Source organism: Leptodactylus fuscus, chromosome 1, assembly GCF_031893055.1.
Source record: "Leptodactylus fuscus isolate aLepFus1 chromosome 1, aLepFus1.hap2, whole genome shotgun sequence".
Lineage (NCBI taxonomy): Eukaryota > Metazoa > Chordata > Amphibia > Anura > Leptodactylidae > Leptodactylus > Leptodactylus fuscus.
Genome location: NC_134265.1, coordinates 32,579,894 through 32,604,807, shown reverse-complemented (window position 1 = coordinate 32,604,807; position 24,914 = coordinate 32,579,894). Strand labels below are relative to the sequence as shown.

Sequence of the window (24,914 nt, the reverse complement as noted above, 5' to 3'; positions counted from 1 at the left end):
ACCATCTGTATATATACACCAATCTGTACACCATCTGTATATTATACACCATCAGTATATATATATACACACACACCATCTGTATATACAATATTTTTGCAACTAATTTTCCCAAAAGCCCTTGTTAGGGCTCCAATTCCGTACAACCTTTTCCCCCAATCTACCTTTCCCATCTCCTGTTATATACCTGTTTTGAGCTCAGTATATACTTCTAACATACAGATGTATTTGGGCGCTATATACCTTCACAGCTAGATACTCACCATCTGTGGTTGTCATGGGCAATGCGAATTAAAGGGGTTCATGCTAATTAGAGATGAGCGAACAGTGTTCTATCGAACTCATGTTCGATCAGATATTAGGCTGTTCGGCATGTTCGAATCGAATCGAACACCGCGTGGTAAAGTGCGCCATTACTCGATTCCCCTCCCACCTTCCCTGGCGCCTTTTTTGCTCCAATAACAGCGCAGGGTAGGTGGGACAGGAACTACGACACCGGTGACATTGAAAAAAGTAGGAAAAACCCATTGGCTGCCGAAAACATGTGACCTCTAATTTAAAAGAACAGCGACGCCCAGCTTCGCGTCATTCTGAGCTTGCAATTCACCGAGGACGGAGGTTTCCGTCCAGTTAGCTAGGGCTTAGATTCTGGGTAGGCAGGGACAGGCTAGGATAGGAAGGAGAAGACAACCAACAGCTCTTATAAGAGCTAAATTCCAGGGAGAAGCTTGTCAGTGTAACGTGGCACTGACGGGCTCAATCGCCGCAACCCAGCTTTCCCAGGATCCTGAATGGAATACACTGTCAGTGTATTCCCGTATACCCGATATATACACCCCAAATCCCCGTTCCAACGGTGTGCCCCCCCCCACCTTCACCCCAGAAATACCCTGCAAGTCCCCTAGCAATAGAATTGGGGCTATATACACCCACTATTTTTGCTACTGCCATATAGTGCCATTGTCTGACTGGGAATTCAAAGAATATATTGGGGTTACAAATACCTTCAAGTCCTGCCACTTCCATATAGTGCCATTGTCTGACTGGGAATTCAAAGAATATATTGGGGTTACAAATACCTTCAAGTCCTGCCACTGCCATATAGTGCCATTGTCTGACTGGGAATGCAAAGAATATATTGGGGTTACGTGCACCCACAATTTTTGCTACTGGAATATAGTGCCAGTTTCTGAGTGGAAATTCCCCAAATAATTTGAGGATTCATTCACCCTACATCTCAGGCTCTTGCCATATTCACCCAGGTTGTCAGTGCTGCACCAGCTCGTTCCCAGACAGCTCGGCCCGAAAAACACATTACCTATATAGAGGATTTGGACAATGAAGACAACATATTCTAAATCTAATGTCTGCACCTTCTCCAGAATTAAAATAAAGGCAGCGTTTAACTTTCAAATCGCACTGCACAAAGGAAGATCTTATCAGCTTGTCTCATGACATGCTACTAAAAAGTGTCATTTGTGTATCTTAATGTAAATATAGTTGTATAAGCTTTTTGGGTTTTAGGCACTGCCAAGTTATTTATTACCACCCGCTCCCTTATAATGATGATGACGCCAAAGTCACTGTGGGTGTTCAGAGCTCACAGCTTTGGTTGACATTTGTCTTGCTCTCTGTCGGTACCAGCTGTCTTTTTGGATACCGTAAAGTTATGTTGACTTTATTAACAGCTATAGAAGCTTTAGCCAGGTTGTGACGGTGTGTAACCCTAACAACACTAAGTGGGATACACATTAATAGTCAGTCTATGTACGCTAAACGTATCACTGAAGTAATTTTTTCCCCTCTCCCCTAATATAAGAAAGGAACAGACATTAGACCTAGACCGGGGTTCGAGGCTTGTAAAAATCCAGTATTATTTGTTCTTCATGATGTGAAATATGTGTTGAAAAGCAACCCAAGATAAAGTCAGCCATGTGTGCCAGTGTGTTACTTGGCATGCCTTTGCTGGCCCCAACTGTAAGGGTCACTCTCCATTTCCTCCATTTTCCACTCCCCTTCACACCATTTGTGGTGAAGCAATGGGATGCACTGAAGTGCACCCTCTAGCCTCGTGTGGGACAGGGACATCAGATGCCACTTCAACCCCCTCGTCTTCCTCCGCCAGCCAACGGTGCGAAGATGAGAGGAGTGTGCTCTGAATGTTTTCTGCCTAGAAGAGGCTAGTTCTCACTTACGAAAATGGCCCCACTTTGACCTGTATATCAGGCACAATGGTGTAGGTTTCACAGAAACATGGCACCAACAAGTTGAAAAACGTGGGCCATGCGTGGACCGTGTTTGAGTCTGGCAAGCTCCAGATCTGCTACCAGGTTCCAGCCATTATCACAGGCGTAAAAATGCCAGGCCCCAGGTGTAGCAGGGAAAAAAAAATGCCATCTCAGCCAGGATGGCATCCCTGACCTCGGAGGCACTGTGCTGTCTGTCCCCCAAGCTGATGAGCTTCAGCACTGCCTGCTGACGTCTCCCCACACCAGTGTTTTAGTGTTTGCCGCTAGTAGCTGGGGTGGAGGTTGCAGCATCGTAGGGTTTCAGTCTACTCCTGCCATGAATTTTGGCCTGGGAGAGGAGATAGGGTACCTCAGTTTGCACCCCGGGACCAGACTCCACCACATTCACCCTGCCTGTCCTTAAAGATAAGCAGCATCCCTGACCACAGGCGCTTGTCCAAGTGTCGGTGGTCAAGTGGACCTTGCAGCAAAGCGCGGAACTAAGGGCCCACCTGATGTTGAGTGACACGTGCTGGTGCAAGGCGGGGACGCCACACCGGGAGAAGTTGTGACGGCTAGGGACGGCATAGTGAGGTGCCACAGTTGCCATCAGGTCCGGGAAGGCGGGAGTTTCAACAAGCCGGAACGCCAACATCTCCTGGGCCAGCAGTTTAGCGATGTTGGCGTTCTAGGCTTGCGTGGGTGGTTAGCGGTGTATTTCTGCCGGCGCTCCAATGTCTGAGAGATGGTGGGTTGTTGTAAAGAAGCGCCTGATGATGCCTTTGATGGTGCAGGAGAAGGATGAGGGAGAAGTCAACAAAGTGGCGGAGGCAGATGAAGTGATGTCCTGGCTCGTCCTCTGGAATGCATCGCCAGCACTGTGAGCAGAGGCAGTGGCAGTGGCATGAACGGCGGGCGACGTTTGTCCTGCCGTTGCTGCCTGCCACTGATTCCAGTGCTTGGATTCCAAATGACGGTGCATTGAAGTGGTGGACAGGTTGCTCTTCTCAGGGCCCCTACTCGATTTCGAGAGGCAAATTGTGTAGACGACACTATATCTGTCCTCAGGGACAGTTGGGGTTATTGTTCTGGGAAGATTGGGAATTTTGGGTGGAAGGAGTATAAGACTGTTGGGTAAGAGGAGGTAGAGGCTGACTGGCTGGTGGACAATGTGCTTTAAGCGTTATCCGACAGCCATTGCAAGACCTGTTCCTGGTTCTCGGGCCTACTAAGGTTTGTACCATTCAGCCTAGTTAATGTGGAACTTTTGTTAAAAGCGCAGAACTTAGGGCCCGCCTGATGTTAAGGGACACACGCTGGTACAAGGCTCAACTCACCCTAAGTGCCAAAAACACTGCTGGTGCAAGGCTCTACTCATGCCAAGGGCCTCAATCTCTGCTGGTAGCTCAGCTTAAGGTCCTGTAACTTTGTTTGGAAGGGCTCATGTTAAGGGCTAGTAAAGTGAATTTTGGAAGGTCTTACCACATCACACACACACACACACACACTCAAAATGACAGTTAAGGGTGAGGGCGTTTGGATTTCCCATTGTCTATTCCATCCGTGGTTGTCATGGGGAACGTGATTTAAAGGGGTGGTTGTTACTGTTTGTTGAGCTTAAATTGGGGTTTGTGTCCATCCATTTGGGGAGTAAAGAAGGTTTCCAGGTATTTTCCCACTTTGATAGAGGTTTTTTTGAATGTGTAAAGTGTGTAGTTGTTAGGCTGTGATGTTGGGGTAATAGAGGGTCTTTGGTGTGTTAGATGCCCCCAGACATGCTTCCCCTGCTGTCCCAGTGTCATTCCAGAGGTGTTGGCATCATTTCCTGGGTTGTCTTAGTGGACTTGGTGACCCTCCAGACATGGATTTGGGTTTCCCCCTTAACGAGTATCTGTTCCCCATAGACTATAATGGGGTTCGAAACCCGTTCGAACACACGAACAGTGAGCGGCTGTTCGAATCGAATTTCCAACATTTTAGTGTTCGCTCATCTCTAATGCTAATGTTTCTTTAGCTTAAAATTTGTCTTTGTCCATACTAATGTAGAGGAAAGAATTTTTCCAAGTATTTTTCCACTTTCATAGAGGTTCTACTGAGTTTGGAAAGTGTCTAGTTAATAGGCTGTGATATTGGGGTAATACTGGGATTTGGGCTTGTTAGATGCCCCCAGCCATGCTTCCCCTGCTGTCCCAGTTGCATTCCAGAGGTGTTGGCATCATTTCCTGGGGTGTCATAGTGGACTTGGGAAATTGTGATTTCCCCTGAAACGAGCATTTTTCCCCATAGACTATAATGGGATTCGATATTCAATCAAATACTCGAATATTGAGGTTCTACTCGAATTGAATATTTTACTACTCACTCATCTCTAATCATTACCTTTTGGGGTGTATCTGGGGTTGAGCACAGCAGGAAGCACAAAACGAACGGCTCCATCTGCCTCGACAAGAAGCTCTCGGACATATCTTAAGGTCACTACTGCCTCCTGACCAGGTGGTAGGTTTCCAACGTTGCAGCTGAAAATATCAGCAGAGCTTTCATCTTCTTTCAGAAGAAAAGCCTGCTGGCCTTGGCTGATGGCCTCATCATAGGTCTTGCGAGCCTTGAAAAAGAAGAAGGCTATAAGACAACACTCATCAGGTTCTGTCTGTAATATTTGGAAACTTCAATTGCATATTTTATAATTGGCACCCTTAATCTGGACCTATGGTACCTTCTAGAAAACCTTGTTCAAACAAGATCCTTAGTTGTCATTGTTTCATCCTTCATAATCATATAGTCTTCAAAAAACACCAAAGATTACCTGTTCCTTCTCCTGGAGATCAGCCACAATGGTTTTCCCCTCAATTATGGCCTCAAAGCTATAGACGGCAGAGTCATCATCCATAGGAAACACAAAGACTGCCTCCACTGCCTTCTCCTCCACATTCTTGTACTTGAGACTTGCAGACACATCAGCAACAAAGCCTTTCACCTGGACGTCAACTGAGATGCCCTTGAGAGGAACTGAAAGACCCAAAGAAGAGAACGTAGAATGAGATTTTATTCATCCACCTGAATCTTTACTTTTCTATTTGGTCAGACATATCCAGATACAGTGAAGAAAATAAGTATTTGATACATTGGCGATTTTGCAAGTTTTCCCACCTACAAAAATGGAGAGGTCTGTCATTTTTATCCTAGGTACACTTCAACTGTGAACGACAGGCTCTACAAGAAAAATCCAAAAACTTAATTTGCATTTTATTGCATGAAATAAGTATTTGATCACCTACCAAGCAGCACGAATGCGAACTCTCACAGACCTGTTAGTTTTTCCTACTCTAAACTTGTTACTTGTATAATAGATGCCTGTCCACACACTCAATTACACTCCAACCTCTCCACCATGGCCAAGACCAAAGTGCTGTCTAAGGACACCAGGGACAAAATTATAGACCTGCATAAAGCTGGGATGGGCTACAGGACAAGGCAAGTAGACTTGGAAGAAAGTAACAACTGTTAGCTCAATTATTAGAAAATGGAAGAATCGGAAGATCTTGGTCTCCATGCAAAATTTCACCTTGTGGGTTAAGGATGATTCTGATAAACGTTCGGAATCAGTCCAGAACTACATGGGAGTACCTAGTCAATGACCTGAAGAGATCTGGGACCACAGGCTCCAAGATTACCATTAGTAACATACTACGCCGTGATTATTATTGTGCTAGCTTAAAATCCTGCAGGGCACACAAGGTCCTCCTGCTCAAACCAGCAGATGTCCAGGCCCGTTTGAGGTCTGCCAATGACCATCTGGATGATCTAGAGGAGGCATGGGAGAAAGTCATGTGGTCTGTTAAAACCAAAATAAAACTTTTTGGTGTCAACTTCAGTTGTCGTGTTTGGAGGAAGAAGAAGGATGAATGCAACCCTCAAGAAAACCATACCAACTGTGAAGCTTGCAGGTGGAAACTGCACTGTAATGAAGGGGAGGATGGATAGGTCCATGTATCGTGACATTTCTGCCAACAACCTCCTTCGCTCAGTAGGAGATGGTTGTGGCTGTTTTTCAGCATGACAGTCACTCAAAACACACAGCCAGGGCAACTAAGAAGCATTTCAAGGTCCTGGAGCCTCCAAAACAGAACCCAATCGAAAATATTTGGAGGGAGTTGAAACTCAATGTAGCTCAGTGAAATCCCCCCAAACCTGAAAGATCTGGAGAAGATCTGTATGGAGGAGTGGGCCAAAACACCTGCTGCAGTGTGTGCAAACTTGTTCAAGCATTACAGGAGACATCTGACCTCTGCAATTGCAAGCAAAGGTTTCTGTACCAAATATTAAGTTCTGTTTTTCTAGCGTATAAAATACTTATTCAATAAAATGGACATTCATTGTGTAAAAAGCATACCATGTGATTTTCTAGATTTTTTTTTTACATTCTGCTGCTCACAGTTGAAATGTACTTATGATAAAAATTACAGAACTCTGCAATCTTTGTGGGTGGGAAAACTTGCAAACCCGCCAGTGTGTCAAATACTTATTCTCTTCACTGCAAGGGAGTCACAAGATAAGCAGCTTTTCACAGCAACATGATTTCACAACAGTCTGGAAGAGTTTGCTTTAGGGCAGTGTCTTATTCACGGAACTGGAACTCAAGCTCTCAATGTATTCCAGACAGTGCAAGACAGTGACCTCCTGCAGTTAAAACGCAAATCACATGGGGCAATATATTTTCAAAATACAACTAAGAATTTTAGCCCCTTTGGGGGAAATATATCTGTAGAATAACCAACTAGCAAGTTTGATCCTCAGACCACTGAAGCACCCATGTAAAAACACTTTCTGTGTGCACAGACATTTGATATTTTTAGGATTGGGATTTCAAAGACATGGTCAACAATGATTTTTATTTTTTGAGGGGGGGGGGGAGCTCCTGTGGCAATCAGTTGCCTTTGACTGGTCTGAGGTTTGGTTTAGGAGTGAGGGGAATCTCCTTTGACACCCATAATATAATTCTTTAGATGTTTCATTTTGATTGAATAGGAGATAGGATCTTAAGAAAGCTGCATTTGGGGGGTGGACAAACTTCTAATCATTACAGGTTTGGGTAGCCCAAAGATTATTTTTGGCTAATTAAATTTGTCACCAGGCCCCAGAATATAATAGGTGGATGCCCAGTTATACCCACCTTCCCTAGGCCTCCTAATGGTGTCTTGCTACTGTAGGGTCCTCTTCTGGTCATGCACCCTGAGGTCACCACTGAGGTCTCAGTAGTCGTATTGGGCATTGCTATGATGCTACATGGCTTTATAGCAGTTTAAAAGAGATGAGGATCTGCACAATAACCCTTAAAGAAATGGATGTAAAGATGCTCTAACCATCCTAAACATCTAACCACTCTAAATATCCTAACGCTAAGCCACGGACTCAACTATACTTAGGGAGAAGCGTTTCTTTCAGTAGGTCTCTATTTTATGTGCTGGTATATATGATACATCTATATATTATAACTCTATATGCCAGTAGATTGTAATTTTAAAACATTTACATATACAATGTACTGACAAACAGATAAACTATATATTTCTACATGCCAATATCTTCTGCCCAGGGTGGAGCCCACACAATTCGCCTATATAGAGCCCTGAAGTTCCTGATGACAGCCCTATTGGAGACAACTGATTTACAGCATATAATTCACTATAGACACTGATGTGCCATTGAAGTGTATCATAAGATAACCCTGGACTATATGAGTATAGCTGTAAAGAGAACAACAGAAGACTCTCGGGTCACATATTATACAAATTATTTTAAGCAAAAACACCAACAAATTCTAACCTGGTTCCTTGGATCCAACAACGATGAGACCACAACATGGAGGTGACGGCATATTTGCTGTTGTTCTGTTAGAACAAAAGACATTACGATCATCAGGATGTCATAAGATACTATGATCATCAGGATGTGGCTATAGCTGTGGTTTATCAGTATTGTATATGACTTCTATGATATTCGCAGTGGAAAGTTTCAGTCTTGTACTCTTCCTGTGCACAAACTAATGCCTGACAAGCCTGGGAGCCTTCAATAGGCTCCCAGGTCTCATGGCATTGGGATCGACAGCCATGGATCTTGCTGATCACAGATAGTAGCGCTGGATCCCTGCCCCAGCTCACTCCACTCACTTTCCCAAAAAGTGGCGAGAGAGGCACAGAATGAACAAAGCACTACAACATTGGTTCAAGAAAATGACAAATATGTGTCATAATTACACCCATCCATGCCAAAAAATAACATTTGTGAGACAAAATAATAGTGTGCGTCACATTTTTTCTATGTGAGGATCAACTACTGAATGGGGTGGCACAAGCAGGAGATGGTAGGGGTCCAGGGAGCTGAAAGCCCGCCCCCAGTGCACAAACTGCCTCATTTGCATAAGACTTCAACGTTGTTTTTCTACAAACCTACAAAAGTGACATAAGAAAGATATGATGTGTATCACGGTAATGTGGTAGTGGCCGCTGAATCTGATGAGGGAGGTGATAGATTCTCTGTAGTGAAAGTTTTATGGTTAGAATGAAGGAGAAGAAGACTCATGATCACATATCCCATCGTAGTAGGCACAGCAAACAGACATCCGCTGCCAGCAGTCCTGAACAACCTTCTGGCTCTTTGACTGTTTTGTATTAGGATTCCCGTCTTTGTGAGTCACAGTCAAAAATTGAAATGTTAAAAGGGAGCTCCAGGTCTTTTTTTATTAAGCAGGTTTGCATTCACATCTCTCGTTCAGCTGGGGATCCACTGGAGAGTCTATTGACCCCTGGTCTGTGTTGACTTTCTGCCCAGATGTCGTGAGTGCCAATGCTCCACTTGAATGGCGGATGTATTGCTCACATGTGGGTCAGGACCAGTGAGGACCCAAACAGAGACCAAGCCGAATGAAGAGGCAAGTATACAGTGTTTGTTATTTTAAGTCTTTGCAGGAGTTAAGAAAAGAACAGGAACGCCCCTTTAACTGCTTGTAATGCTCCGTTTATGTAATGCAGGCCTGTAAGATACATAATCCATCTTGGGAAAGTGAAAATAAATTGAATGTAGATGGTAACAGGGGTAGTAAAAAAAAAAAAAAAAGCCACCAGGGGTTCTGCTCCTGAGTTGGCATACTCTACTAAATGTAAAACAGAATACTGCATTCATTCCAAAGAAGTGCGCAGCTTGGCACACCGGTACTGGCAGAACCACCATGCCAATACAGATCCCTAAATATAACTTTTCAGCTAATAGGAATATGGGGTCATTTCTGCAGCAGGGTATTGTTCCCGTCAGCTATATAGATGGTCAGGAAATATAGGAAGGGTAATGCCCCAAAGACAAGATAGGCAATGGGAGTAGCGGATAGCATTATTAGGCGGACATACATGGTCATTCACAATATATAAACAAACATGGTAGAGAGGGGGAAAAAAAAAATTGAAATATATCAATGCATCACCCCTAGTATGGCCCAACATAGAGTCCTGAGTTCAACTAATACCAACAAACCAAAAAAGGAACAACAGGAATGACGTATAAAAATATAAATTTTATTAGACAACAACGAGAACACATAACACTAATAAAAGGTGACTAATCACCAGTTACCATCAATTGACCGTGGGTACATGGGTGGTAAAACATGGGTAAGAACACCGTAAAGGGGATAAAAAGTACAATAACATATATACAGATCGATGAGGAGGTAAATATACCAAACAGTCTCCTATAACCGTACTAGATATCAGCATATAAAGATATTACTGCACAAAATATTATATTATACATAAATAGTGTTATGACTCCCCCTAGTGGGGTATTTTGGAATTACACCGAATATATATGTATATACAAGTGTATTAAATAAACGGTGTAGTCTATACAAATAGCAAATGCAGTAAAGACAGGGGTGTAACTACCGTGGTAGCAGCAATAGCAGCTGCCACAGGGCCCGGGCCATTAGGGGGCCCGGTGACAGCCGCTACCGCTGCGTTTTTTTTTTTTTTTAAATAGTCCGTTACGGGCCCCATTCACTTGCCGATCCTGGCCAGGCTGATACCATATTACATACTAGATGAGTTGTACCTCTGTGTAGATACTATTATGTGTACAGCATGTACCGCACCTCCGTATACATATACCATATTACATACTAGATGAGTTGTATCTCTGTGTACATACTATTATGTGTACAGTATGTACCGCACCTCCGTATACATATACCATATTACATACTAGATGAGTAGTACCTCTGTGTAGATACTATTATGTGTACAGCATGTACCGCACCTCCGTATACATATACCATATTACATACTAGATGAGTTGTACCTCTGTGTAGATACTATTATGTGTACAGCATGTACCACACCTCCGTATACATATACCATATTACATACTAGATGAGTTGTACCTCTGTGTAGATACTATTATGTGTACAGCATGTACCACACCTCCGTATACATATACCATATTACATACTAGATGAGTTGTACCTCTGTGTAGATACTATTGTGTACAGCATGTACCGCACCTCCATATACATATACTATATTACATACTAGATGAGTTGTATCTGTGTAGATACTATTATGTGTACAGCATGTACCGCACCTCCATATACATATACTATATTACATACGAGATGAGTTGTATCTGTGTAGATACTATTATGTGTACAGCATGTACCGCACCTCCATATACATATACTATATTACATACTAGATGAGTTGTACCTCTGTGTAGATACTATTATGTGTATAGCATGTACCGCACCTCCATATACATATACTATATTACATACTAGATGAGTTGTACCTCTGTGTAGATACTATTATGTGTACAGCATGTACCGCACCTCCGTATACATATACCATATTACATACTAGATGAGTTGTACCTCTGTGTAGATACTATTGTGTACAGCATGTACCGCACCTCCATATACATATACTATATTACATACTAGATGAGTTGTATCTGTGTAGATACTATTATGTGTACAGCATGTACCGCACCTCCATATACATATACTATATTACATACTAGATGAGTTGTACCTCTGTGTAGATACTATTGTGTACAGCATGTACCGCACCTCCATATACTATATTACATACTAGATGAGTTGTATCTCTGTGTAGATACTATTATGTGTACAGCATGTACCGCACCTCCATATACATATACCATATTACATACTAGATGAGTTGTATCCCTGTGTAGATACTGTTATGTGTACAGCATGTACCGCACCTCCATATACATATACCATATTACATACTAGATGAGTTGTACCTCTGTGTAGATACTATTATGTGTACAGCTTGTATCGCACCTCCGTACACATATACTATACCGTTACATTACCTCAGTCAGTGTCTCTGCTTCCCCGATGCTGAGCTCTAGATTGGTTTCTGTTACTTCCTGAATGTTTGTGTATAGGAGACGGCTGCTGTGTCATAATATGGGAGGGTCCCAATATGACAGAGAGAGGACGGGAAACTTTGCAGAGAGAGTGAACTGAACACACTGACCTGAAATACACTACAGTGATGCGGTATATACTGTACAAGGACTAGTCAAAGTATTCACACCCTAGAAAGCAATGCTTTGTGGAGCCAAATTTTGCTGCAATTCCTGACAGCAGGGACCAATTCCAATTGATCCCTCTCCAGCTTTGTGCCAACAACTTAATGGAATTATCAGCAAGGCCTCACTTAATAATGTTATAACTAAACGATTGGCTGAATTTCTTACAACTCAACATCCCAGAATTCCCGTTGTGTACACTCTTCCAAAAGTTCATAATTTACAGAGCTGACGCCTGCGCAGTCGGCTCTGACAGCAGAGACCCTGTTAGAGCCGACTGCGCATGCTCAGTAAGGTCCCTACAGCCCTCCGACGCGCGAGTGAACTCATCCAGGCGTCGGAGGGCTGTACGGACCCTACTGAGCATGCGCAGTCGGCTCTAACAGGGTCTCTGCTGTCAGAGCCGACTGCGCAGGCGTCAGCTCTGTAAATTATGAACTTTTGGAAGAGTGTACACAACGGGAATTCTGGGATGTTGAGTTGTAAGAAATTCAGCCAATCGTTTAGTTATAACATTATTAAGTGAGGCCTTGCTGATAATTCCATTAAGTTGTTGGCACAAAGCTGGACAGGGATCAATTGGAATTGGTTGATAAACCAATGTGTCACTTAATTGTCGTATAATTTCAGCCTTATAGTGTTAAATATTATATATTTACAATATTCTCTAGCAGACATGGGGTTAACACTCTACTGACATCATATCTGTTGTATTTTGGGTACATGGGTGCGGTTAGAGTACACCATTTTAGAAATCTCCCTACATAGCTGTAACATGGAAGGTAACACCCACTCTCATGAACATAAATGAGTGACAGACACACACGTCGTGGTCGTCATCCATGAGGGGGATCCATGGGGAATCTATGGCAGGTCTGTCTGCCATCCCTCTCTGTCATCCTGGACAAGATGTCGTGAATATCCCAAGTCCACCAACCAGATGACAAGCATGAACCAAGCTGTAACTACAAGATATCCAGATGATTTAACTTCTCTGAAGATGTAAGCTATTGACAATTGACTGATATTTGTGTTATTTGGACATTTTCCCTGTTCCTGTGTTTTCCTTCAAGATATTAATAAACCTCTACACTGATTTATAACAAGCTGACTTCTTCCTATCGTGGACAAGGCCAGGTCCGGATATTTAACAGTGGACACAAGTCTCACCGGCAAATACAAGATATTTAACAGTGGCGAGCCAGCCTTCCTCCGTTAATTCATGGCTATTTAACAGTGGCGAGCCCAGCACGGTCGTTTTTTTCCTGTTTTTCTCGTTCCGTTCACTTGCAATTAAGGGGGAGGAGAGGAGTATTTTGCAAGTTGTATGAATTGCAAGATTCAGGAAGACTTCGAAAAGAAACCTATATTGGTGAGATACAGATGACTGTTGCACACGTGTTATATGATACGGAAGCCTGTGTGAGGAAAGCCTGTGAGGAAATACAGAAGGACCACAAGTGCCAGACGTACTGAGACGTTCTGATGACAGGGACCAACTGTTCCAAGGATAAGCTGAAGGTGAAGCTTTCTACAGTGGTGAGTAAAGATTTTACTTTTAAAGTATGGAAAAATTTGAGTCATTGTCTAAAAAGTGTAACGTTGAGTTTAAAATTGTGTCTAGTGACAATTTAGCGAGTATATGGCAAGATTTGTATACACAATGTGAGCAGGCAAATTCTAAGATTGAAAATAGAATTTGTTCTACAAAAGAGAAGCAGGTATTTAGGAATATAGCTTCTTTGGTAAAGATTTTTAATGACATGGTAACAGAAAAGAAATTAAGTAATAGTATGCATAAATCTGTTCAGACAGATGAGAAATCTCAATATGTTGATAAAGAGCACCATGTGGCATTAATGGCCATAGATGGTGAGGAACAAATGATACAAGAAACTAAATTGAAATTAAAATCTCAGGAATATTTGATGAATCTGAGTAAAGCCATTCCCACATATGATGTAAAGATCCATGTGTGTAGAAACTCAGAAATTTTTGAAAGCCATGCAGAGAAATTTGATCTAAATATTGAACAGAGAAATAAACTGTTTAAATTATGGCTTCCTATTGATTTTACAGAACGTTTGTCTGCAAAAATGTCTTATGATAATGAGTCAGATGAATGGTTAAAAGACAGTGATGTGGAGAGATTAAGGAAACTAATCTGGTGCACTAGAGGTGACAGCATGCCAACACCTGACATACTGAATGAGATAAAGATTGGCAGAAAAGAATGTACATATGCATTCATGTCTAAATTTGAAAGGACATACAAAACTGTCATTCCAAAGGTGAACTCTTCATCTATGGTGAAAAGTTTTGTTAAAAAGTTCAAATTCTTGGATGCAGTCACCCTTGCCAGTGCCTCAGATAAGAAGACTTTATTTGAAGCTGCTAGTTTATTGGACATGGCCAGAAGACATCAGAAACATATGTCAAATGCAAACCGAGTATGTCCAAAGCAAAAAGCAAAGCCTATTAAAAGGCATCTGTCAAATCCGGTTATAGTGTCCCCTATTTGTAGGAGGAAAGGTATTGGCCAAAGTGACAAAATCTATGAGAAACGTAGGAAATTACATGTTGCATATAAACCATATGCCATGCAGGAAAGTCCACAAATTGAAATTCCAGTATTAACTGAAATTAAAGAATTGCAGCCAACCAAATCTATTGATAGTCAAAAGATTGTATCTGGGAATGTACCAGTTGTCTCCAAAATGTCAGATCTTTTCAGTAACCCAATGGCATCTGACCTGTCTTATATTCTTAGGAAAAGGGCAAGCTTGGCATTCTCTCATGACCTGGCGAGGCTATTATGGATGGACGTGTTGACAGGAAGTTCATGGGTTTAACTTAAAAATATATATCTGAAAGGAGGTCAGGGGTCGAATTTAAAAGTATCTCTGAAGGAATGACTGTCTACTGAGTTTTACTTACGTACTATTTGGCTATATAAAGAGAAATCACTTTTATATGAGGAGAAGTCCAATGATCAGGTATAATCCACATGATTATGTGATGATGTTCATAAATAATCATAATTATGCTATTGTGAATAATACTATGGATCATAATCATAATATATGTATACACACAGGAGGAGAGCCTGATGTGTGGTGACTTTTTGTCATAGCCCACTCTCTGGAAGCAGAGAGAGGAGGAACATGTTATGTACAATATATGAATATATGGCATGTATATGAATATATGTACAATATATGAATATGATCAAATAGTATTAGGAATCCATAAAGTTATTAAACTTTCCATTGGTTAAAATCAATATTGAATTAATTTGGTTTTTGCTAAAGTTTATCTATTTTTCAGATCAGAAATGTCATATATGGAAAAATGGATCAGTTCAATCAGTGATGTCCGTTCATTCATCATTCTTTCCTTCTAGCTAAAAGAATGCATGGAGTGTCTAACGATTAATGAGTAAACAAATTAACATGGTGTGACTAATAACAATGCATGATAAAGTGATAGAAGTTCTAACTTACCTCAAGCATGTTTTTCAATAGTTTCATGTAAAGTCCATGTTTTTAGGATTTTCAAGTTATAATCCATTTTGTTTAAAGGCATGTAACTAGGCATGGAGCTCTTACTTATTGTGAATTAAGTGTTCGTTCATGTGGTCAGTTGATTGACAGCAACACATTGTGACCTGTGACCCTAATGGGCTGGTCAGTATAAGTGTTAAGTGTTATGTGTCGAGTCGACTCGTGTATACAACAGATCTATGACATCACAAATAGGCCTAAGAAAATCAGGATGCATCCAACAAGGAGAAAAAGAAAATATATACAACAAAGAGATGTCTATTTTCTATTTTCTTTCTATTTTCTATTTCTTTCTATTTTCTATTTCTATTTTCTTTTTCTATTTCTTTCTATTTTTTATCTTATATGATCCTCTATATTAAACTGGGAAATTAGCAAATATATTTGAAATCCATTGAAAGGAACCTCATATGTTTATACCTACAGGAAAACCAAGTGTTTAAGTCACATGAGCTGAGGAAAGGTGACAGATGCACTAGGGTGAAGGTTATTTTAGTTTGTGAATATTTTGTAGCAAAAGAAGAAGCTTTTGACTAAGATATTGATAGCTCTTCAATATATTTGTTCAAACCTGACAAACAATAAAGGTTTATTGGGGTAATTGGATCATGGGATAATAAATATATTAGGTATGGTGGAAAATCTAGTTAGCTATAGCCAGTATTGATTTATTGTATTATTATTCATTATGTATTCTTACATGTACACACACACTTGCATACACTTACACACATCAACATCTACAAACATTGGGAAAACAAACATTGGGAAAAATATGTCTTATATGCAAATGAGATAAGCTAATCATCTTCATGAAAGGAGAAGCATAATATCATCAAAGGATATGGGATATCAAGATAGATAGTCTCTGGTTTATTCTTCAAACTTCTGATTATAGGATGTGACATATTTTGAAATGTTTATGTTTTGTATACTTATTTCATATGTATGGTGTTCACATACAGCCAGTACACAAGAATATATACAGTTAAGTTTAAGACAGAGACAAGAGTGTGTTGGCACAAGTGTTGTCTCTATTCTTGGTATTGGAGGTATCTGAAAGGTTAAAAAAGGACACAGGAGTCTGTGAAGAGACGAGGTGTTAAGAGGAAACTTTAGTCACATAAGTTTTTATGAATAAAGGGTTAATATTGTGTCTCAGATAAAGAACACAATGATATTTAATAAAGTAATGTTCAAAATAAAATTATTTCTTATTAAAAAAGGTAAATAAAGTGACTAAACTTTAGAAAATGTATGATAAGTATGATAACACATTCATATAGGAATATATGTTTAGTATAATTGGTGAAAAGTTCTAACTAAAGAATAAATATAGTGATTGTCTATAGAATGGTAATTAATGAGATCACATTATATTTCAAAGTCATGTTGCAATTTGTCATCACAAGTAAAGTACACATACATATTCATACATATAGATATAAAGATATATATATGTTGATATATGATGTTTATATAGATTATTGTATCCAAAGTACTATTATCAGATAGTTTGATAAATGTATTGAATATCAATATTTTATAAGTCAAATATAAATATTGATACAATATAAAGAGAAGTATGATATATAAATGAGTGGTATGGTACACTGTGATATTATAGTTTAGTTAATTGCCTAGTTTGGCTTAGTTATTAGGGAAAGAAAACTTTTCTTCAATCAAGTCCAAGATTATGAGAAAGTTTGATATCAAATGTTAATAAAAAGACTTTGACAGTTACAAGAAGAAGATGTGCGGGAAAAGACAAAATCTGAAGGTATGATGCTATATGCTTAAGCTTATGCCAAGGACTGTGTTTAAAAATTATTACTGGAGGTTGGAACCTTTGATCAGCTGATGATTGGACAAATATAAAGACGTCCTCATCAATGTTTGGTGGAATCTTCTCTATTTCAAGACTTCAAGTTGTTTGGTGAGCAAAAGGGTTGTGAATGAAAAAACCCGAACACAGATATTGTGTATCCAAGAGACTGAGATTCCAGGACTGAACCTTACTGACAAGCAGCAGGGATGATGTCAGAATTCACACTTGCCTTGCTTTTGCAGTATTGCTCCAGAAGTGTCACATGATTGTACAGTGACAGGTGGTCAAGGGAATTACCAAAGGAAACTCCTCTACAGTCTATGTCTTGGTGAAGTGAAACATAACATATGGACTTTGTTGTTATATCAATATCTTCATAATATGAACTTTAATGGACAATGTTATAATATCTGCACAACACGGAGGAAATCTAAAGGACTTTAAGTCAAGAACTACATTTGTGGTAATAAGCCTTCTATTATGATGGAAGAAGAGATGACCAGAAGACCAGACGATGAAAGAAGAGCCTTCATTAGATGTAGGTTAGATAGTGGATCAAATTGTTTTCATCTTTAATCACAGTTTACCATAATATTTATTAATGTCAAAATGTATTGCAAATTGTTGAAATTATTGTTATATGGACAATCAATGAAAATTAAGTTCCAGTATTCAGCAAAGAAGAAAGAAGATATAATCTAATTGTATGAATATTGTCGTATGGTATATCTTGAGAGTTCAAACAGATATTTCACTCTCAAAAGGGGGAAATGTTAAATATTATATATTTACAATATTCTCTAGCAGACATGGGGTTAACACTCTACTGACATCATATCTGTTGTATTTTGGGTACATGGGTGCGGTTAGAGTACACCATTTTAGAAATCTCCCTACATAGCTGTAACATGGAAGGTAACACCCACTCTCATGAACATAAATGAGTGACAGACACACACGTCGTGGTCGTCATCCATGAGGGGGATCCATGGGGAATCTATGGCAGGTCTGTCTGCCATCCCTCTCTGTCATCCTGGACAAGATGTCGTGAATATCCCAAGTCCACCAACCAGATGACAAGCATGAACCAAGCTGTAACTACAAGATATCCAGATGATTTAACTTCTCTGAAGATGTAAGCTATTGACAATTGACTGATATTTGTGTTATTTGGACATTTTCCCTGTTCCTGTTTTTTCCTTCAAGATATTAATAAACCTCTACACTGATTTATAACAAGCTGACTTCTTCCTATCGTGGACAAGGCCAGGTCCGGATATTTAACAGTGGACACAAGTCTCACCGGCAAATACAAGATATTTAACATATAGTGGGTGCGATTTTGTATCACAATGCCTGACCCTTTGTCGGCTGGTTTAATCACTAGGTTAGTGTTGGATCTTGAAGATAAAGCTTCACGTTCTGTTCTAGTCAAATTACAATGTACATTAGGTTTATATGTTTTGGACCACAATTTTATAACATCAGTTTGAACAAATTGTGCAAAATTTTCTAGACAAGGGTATTTTTTTTAAGGGGAGTATATCTATTCACCAGTTTAAATTGAGCAGATCTAGACGCAAAATGGGTCACATCCATGAATGTAGTGGGTTGTGCCCAGGTGGGTGAATATTCTTCAAACTCGGCTTTAATCCGTAATCTTCTAAAAAAAAATTCTCCATGTCTTGTTCAACCTCACAGTTGTTTATCTTAGTCGTAGGGAAGAAAGAAAGTCCCTTATTGAGAACCGATATTTCAGATGGTGTGAGTAACATGTCGGCGATGTTGATTACCAAGTTCTCTGTTGTCGTGCTTGCCTGGCGGGTTGTGATTTGGTGAGGGTCGTTTGTGATGTTTCCACCACCCCGCCTCCTCTGCCTCTGTTGGAACCCTTCTGGAAAGAAAAATTTCTGCGTGTCTCATGAAAAAAATTAGAAGACTGACTGCCAGACTCAGACAAAAATGGAAGAATTGGTAGCTGCTGAGTTCCTTAGTGTTGTTGCTCTGTATAGGCCCTTATATACTCGATTATTTGCGTAATCACTGCAATCTCTCAGGTACTTTGGTCTCTTATCCTGAAGGGCACTCTTAAATGCCCCAAGGTTTTTGTCGAGAATATCACGATCCGCTTGTGATTGTTCAGGAGAGTATCATGTACTTCTCGTAATTCAGACTGAATGGTTCCTATAGTTAACAAAATAATGTCAAAATATGCCATATTCAAAAATTTTTCAAACTTGGAGCAAAAATCCGCTCTATCAGAAAAAAGTGTTGGTCTTAAAGGGGCTCCATCATTAGATTTGCTGGTTTTTAGATAAACATATGCCTGAAAAGTCTATTCAGGTGCTGCTAATCGTTTTTGAACCCCCCCCCTCCGTTTCTCTGAATTACCATTAAAATTTATATGCTAATCAGTCCAACCATGCACGGTGAGCGTTCCATACACCCCCAGCGTCATAGCTTGTTCATGTCCTCCTCTCTTCTTTGACTTCCTCCTCCTTGTGATTCACTGCCTCCAGCCCAGCGGTTTCGATCAAAATCTCACACATGCACAATAGACCTCCCTCCAGAGCGCTACTGCACACACTCCTGCACTATTTTTGTGTAGAGAACTTCTCAGTTCCCCTTATAACTACACGAGCATTCTGCGCATGCGCAGTATGGGCACGATGTTCTCTACAGGAAAATGGCGCTGTAGCATGCGCAGTAGCGTTCCGGGGGGAGCACTACTGCGCATGCGCGAGATGTTTACCTAAAACTCAGGGCTGGAGGCAGTGAATCGCAAGGAGGAGGAGGTCAAAGAAGAGAGGAGGGTATGAATAAGCTATGACACGGGGGGAGGGGGGTGCAGGGAACGCTCACCGTGCATGGTAGGACTGATTTGCATATACATTTTAACAGTAATTCAGAAAGACGGTGGTGGTGGGGGGGGGGTTCAAAAAACGAGTAGCAGCACCTGAATAGCCTTTCGGGCATATGTTTATCCAAAAAACATAAAATCTAATGATAGAGCCCCTTTAAATTTGTATCAAGCCACGGGGAGTTTTGCCTGTCTTAAAATACTCGTAAAGAGTGATTGCGTGTAGATCCAATGCAATCTCCTTCCTTTTCAGTCTTTCTAATTCACGCCTGTGGTTGTCCAGTGAAGCGTTTAGAAGAAAATCTGATCTTCCACTCACCAGGTCAGTAATGCGATTAGTATCTTCGTCTGTTTAAGAAATAACATCTGTAGGAGCCGTGCCAGCGATGATTCTTGTGTGGGACATATGTGAAATATATGGTTCAGAAGCAATAACCAGTGCCAAAAGAGTTAAGAACCTGGTGCGCGCCCAGCGTGGTCAGATCAACTGAAGTCCGGGATACTTCCGGTTGCGGGGAGGTGGTCAGCCCCTAAAGGAAATGGCACCCATAAGATTTTTCATTCCCCGAGTGCTGCCTTCACACACTATTTGAGGGGTGCAACGTGTGTCCTCTCACAAGGTGGCCGAGGAGTGCGCGCAGCCCTCCTAGACGATCTACCTCCTCTGCCAGTACAGGAACTGGCCCCTAAATAGGATGCCCCTTCCCGCTATGGGTAACCTGGACAATCCCTGGCATAAACTGGTTGCAGCGTAGGAGAGCAACACAACTTTATAATGACTACTAAAGTGACTCTTGTATATCAGCACAGAATGATATACAACAAACTGAGCAATAATGGCTCATCCAAACCATCTCCCACTACACCAAGTGCACAGTTGTGCAGAGTGAACAGTAACTAAACACCTCTCTATGCGACTGTTTTTGCAGAGCAAAAGGAGAATAGTTTGTTAGTTAGGGTGTGTCCCCGCACAATCTTACAGTATACCTATAAATGAGGTCTCCTAAGTAAGCAATCGTAGTAAACTCTCATATTAAAAATATATCTGTTTTAGTGGATATCTCTACATACAATGTTGTATCATCTCCAAAAAGATATACCAATATATAACCTGTTTCATAGGTGCAGGTATACAGACTCCATTGGGTGAATAGGACTCTATGGATATCTCAGAAATTTTGCAGGGAATCTGCAGTGTGAATATAACCAAAAACTGATCAACTTGAAAGTGAAATTAAACCGATGCAGTTTTTCCGTTCCTTGCTTCGTCATGCAGCTGCGCCCATCAGTATCCTGGAGAGCTGTGGCTAATTATAGAGGAAGGCCCGTCCATTCCTATCACTACAGCAGGGGAATCCCTCCATGTCCTCACCAGCAGGAATGTGTGCAGGGGAAAGGAGGGATGACTGCCAGTAAATGGAGAGAGATCTGATCACAGCCCCTCCCCAATGCCATCTTTACTTCCTAACTACGGGATCTGACCAATAGACTATGAACAGACCTCATTCTGTATGCAAAGTCATTCTATGGGAAATACATATACTTGATAGTGAAAGCACAGGTGGTGGAATCTTTGATGATATAAGATAGAAGGTTATTTGTGTCTGATGGCAGAAGCCTGTAAAACACAATTCTTATTCCTATGGCTACAATCCATGAGATATGGACCAGATGTATTTCATGTACCGCACCCTGAGCAGGACCCGGATTCCCAGCACTATAGTCTCCGCTTTCAGGTTTCCGTCTTCTGCCGAGAGAAACTGGACAGGAGATGGAAACCCGGCAGTCAATTTTCAAACCCATTCAGGGTTTATGTCCAGATAAAAAAAAACCCAAAAAACAGTTGGATGTTTTCTAAACAAGATTCTGGATTTTGAGCCAAATGACAACTTCCCATCTGCTACATCTTAATCAAAACTTGCAGACATTTACAGTAGCTATTGAATGGGAAAGTACACGACTAGATGGACTCAGGAACTGTGGTTAAGAGGGTCACCAGCAGAGGGCATGTTACGGTCTGGGGATCTCTGACCATGGACTGGCCCCTGACTGATAACGTCTCAGTCAAGTTAAATAGAAAAACATACAAGTAAAAAACAAGATACAAGAGTAATGAGCAGTTTGGAATACTAGTGTGTGATACTCCTATACCCTGCCTTGCACAACTAGAAGTAGCCGTGGGCCCGACTAACTTGCCTGAGTGGGCACGGACACAGCCGGAGAACTAACTCGCCTATTAGTGAAACAGAAACCCCTGACTAGTTTCACATTTAAGAGTAGGAAAAGATGCAGAAAAGCCCCGCCCAGGTGTCCGACTGGACAAATGGTGAATATGAGGGAACACAAAGTATAGAGGAGGAAATAAATGTGAAACACAGAAATACTGACACTATGCAAAGGGATAGGAAGAACAGAACTTAGTATCACACACCAAAAAAACCTACAAAAATTCCAAACATCCAAGCAGTAAAAGACTAGGGTTCACTGCACCCGGAACACTATGCTCGGAACAATGTGCTCAATACTTAGCGGTAATTCAGGATAATGTGAACAGGCAGCAAGGAAGCTGAAGGGGCCAGGACTCAGATGCAGGTGAGATAGCAGCTTCAGGGAAACAGACCATGTCTGGGACACAGGTGCTGAAGATTAAGACCGGCATCAGACAGCATGCACAGCGGATCTACATAGGTCTCAGAACCGCCCACAGCCTGTAATTATCTCTCAGCACTGCAGGGGACTTAACTCCTTCAGAGGCCAAGACACACCAAGCACCAATCCACAAGGCAACTCATCATGTGATCCATGCTTGAGAACTACTGCAGAAACAGCATGCCTAGTGTGAACATACCCCTGCAGTGCATCAGATGATCCATGCGCAGAATGCCGTTCAGACACTCTACGCCTGAACGTAAAAGGCTGAGACCGCAGAGACAGGGTCATAACAGCATCCACTGTTTAAAGGGGCTCTATCATTGGGAAAAGTCATTTTTATCTAAACATATACTTGCATAGCCTTCAAAAAGGCTATTCCACATGTACCTTTTTAATGTAAATCGCCTCAGTAGTTTTTAAATGAGCCTGTTTTTATTCATATGCTAATTATCAATGCACGATCTTATAAATTCACTAGAGATGAGCGAACACTAAAATGTCCGAGGTTCGAAATCCGCACACTGTTCGACTGTTGGAACGGATTTCGAACCCCATTATAGTCTATGGGGGGAAATGCTCATTTCAGGGGTAGGCAAAATTCAATAACATTATACTTACCAAGTCCACAAGTGACGGTTGGGCTGGATTCTCCTTGAAGTCTTCTCCGTGCAGCGCCCCCGCGGCATCTTCCGGCTGGAATTCACTCTGCCTAGGGATCAGGGCCTGAGCAGAGCCGACTGCGCATGCGAGGGCATGCCCGCGCATGCGCAGTCAGCTCTGCCTAGGCCGGATGCCTAGGCAGAGTGAATTCCAGCCGGAAGACGCCGCGGGGACGCTGCACGGAGAAGACTTCTAAAGGTAGGAGAAGAACCAGCGTTAGCATTCTGCCAATCAACGCTGGTTCTGCATCGAACCTTAAACTTCGAACAGCGAGTAGTGTTCGATCGAGTACGAGTATTTCGAATACCGCAGTATTTGATCGAACACCTACTCGATCGAACACTACTTGCTCATCTCTAAAATTCACTCTTACAAGGTTTTCTCCCCATGTCAACAGATCTGATCGAGGTATAAAAAGAGCAAGTGAAGTTGTAAAGATAAAATCTTCAGATAAGTTTCGATCTATATAAAAAAGATTTTTTTATCTATTTCCTCATACATTCTTCAGTTCCTGTTGCCATAACCTGATAGTAATAAGACGCCTCCTCTGCGACACTTACAGCAGCAGATTCAGCGATCTCTGGTGTTTCAGGTCTTCCATGATCAGTCTATATAATAGTGATACAATAATGACTATACATACAGTATGTAGAACATGAGGTCATTCAGAAATAACAGGAATAATACAATGCAGAGAAGGGATAATACATAACTCATTGTGGGACTTTTATTAACCCCTTTGCCTCCGGAGATGGAATATCCCATGCTGTATTCTGTGGTGTTCTATATCTGACTCTGCGATCTTGTGGGTTGTGTCCAATGTACCCAGAGATTGGAGGGGAAACTCGGCAGTATAGATTAACTCATAGCTGATATAGAGCAGCCATGAAGTGGCATAAAGGTGAAGCGCCCCTAGTGGTATCACATGTAATCTAGCCATAGAACCATTGGGACACATCTGGGACCGGTGGGCGCTTACCATTAACCAAATTCGAGTTTACTCCCAGGTGACCAGTATTTGGCTCAGTGGTTCCATGTTGTTCATGTTTGGCAGGGCCATCTGGTGTCTCCTGATGTGAAGACATTTCTAATTAGTATGTATTAGTATTATTGCTGCTCACTACTACCGTATATTCTATGAAGACGTCTATATATCTATGGCTCATCCTAGCAGTAATAGAAAACCAGGATATGATGTAGAATACGATTGATCCTTACTAGAGATGAGCGAACACTAAAATGTTCAAGGTTCGAAATTCGATTCGAACAGCCGCTCACTGTTCGAGTGTTCGAACGGGTTTCGAACCCCATTATAGTCTATGGGGAACATATACTCGTTAAGGGGGAAACCCAAATCCGTGTCTGGAGGGTCACCAAGTCCACTATGACACCCCAGGAAATGATACCAACAGTCTGGAATGACACTGGGACAGCAGGGGAAGCATGTCTGGGGGCATAAAAGTCACTTTATTTCATGGAAATCCCTGTCAGCTTGCGATTTTCGCAAGCTAACTTTT

At 41.3% G+C, this 24,914-nt stretch overlaps 1 protein-coding gene across 5 annotated transcripts in view; it reads right to left on the bottom strand.

The window, feature by feature from the left end:
- The window catches only part of LOC142198341 (von Willebrand factor A domain-containing protein 5A-like), a 94,026-nt gene extending 78,478 nt beyond the window's left edge, over positions 1–15,548 (bottom strand). For 3 of the 5 annotated variants that reach the window (XM_075269318.1, XM_075269346.1, XM_075269336.1), the window contains exons 1-4: positions 11,613–11,662; positions 8,052–8,116; positions 5,032–5,234; positions 4,608–4,830 (exon numbers count right to left, since the gene is read on the bottom strand). In XM_075269318.1, the coding sequence (XP_075125419.1) occupies positions 4,608–4,830; positions 5,032–5,234; positions 8,052–8,103 (478 nt within the window). In that variant the 5' untranslated portion in view covers positions 8,104–8,116; positions 11,613–11,662. Of the gene's footprint in view, positions 1–4,607; positions 4,831–5,031; positions 5,235–8,051; positions 8,117–11,612; positions 11,670–15,337 lie in introns of those variants that run through there. The other 2 variants (XM_075269326.1, XM_075269361.1) reach the window with 2 other exon arrangements.
- Between the last annotated feature and the right edge of the window lie 9,366 nt (positions 15,549–24,914).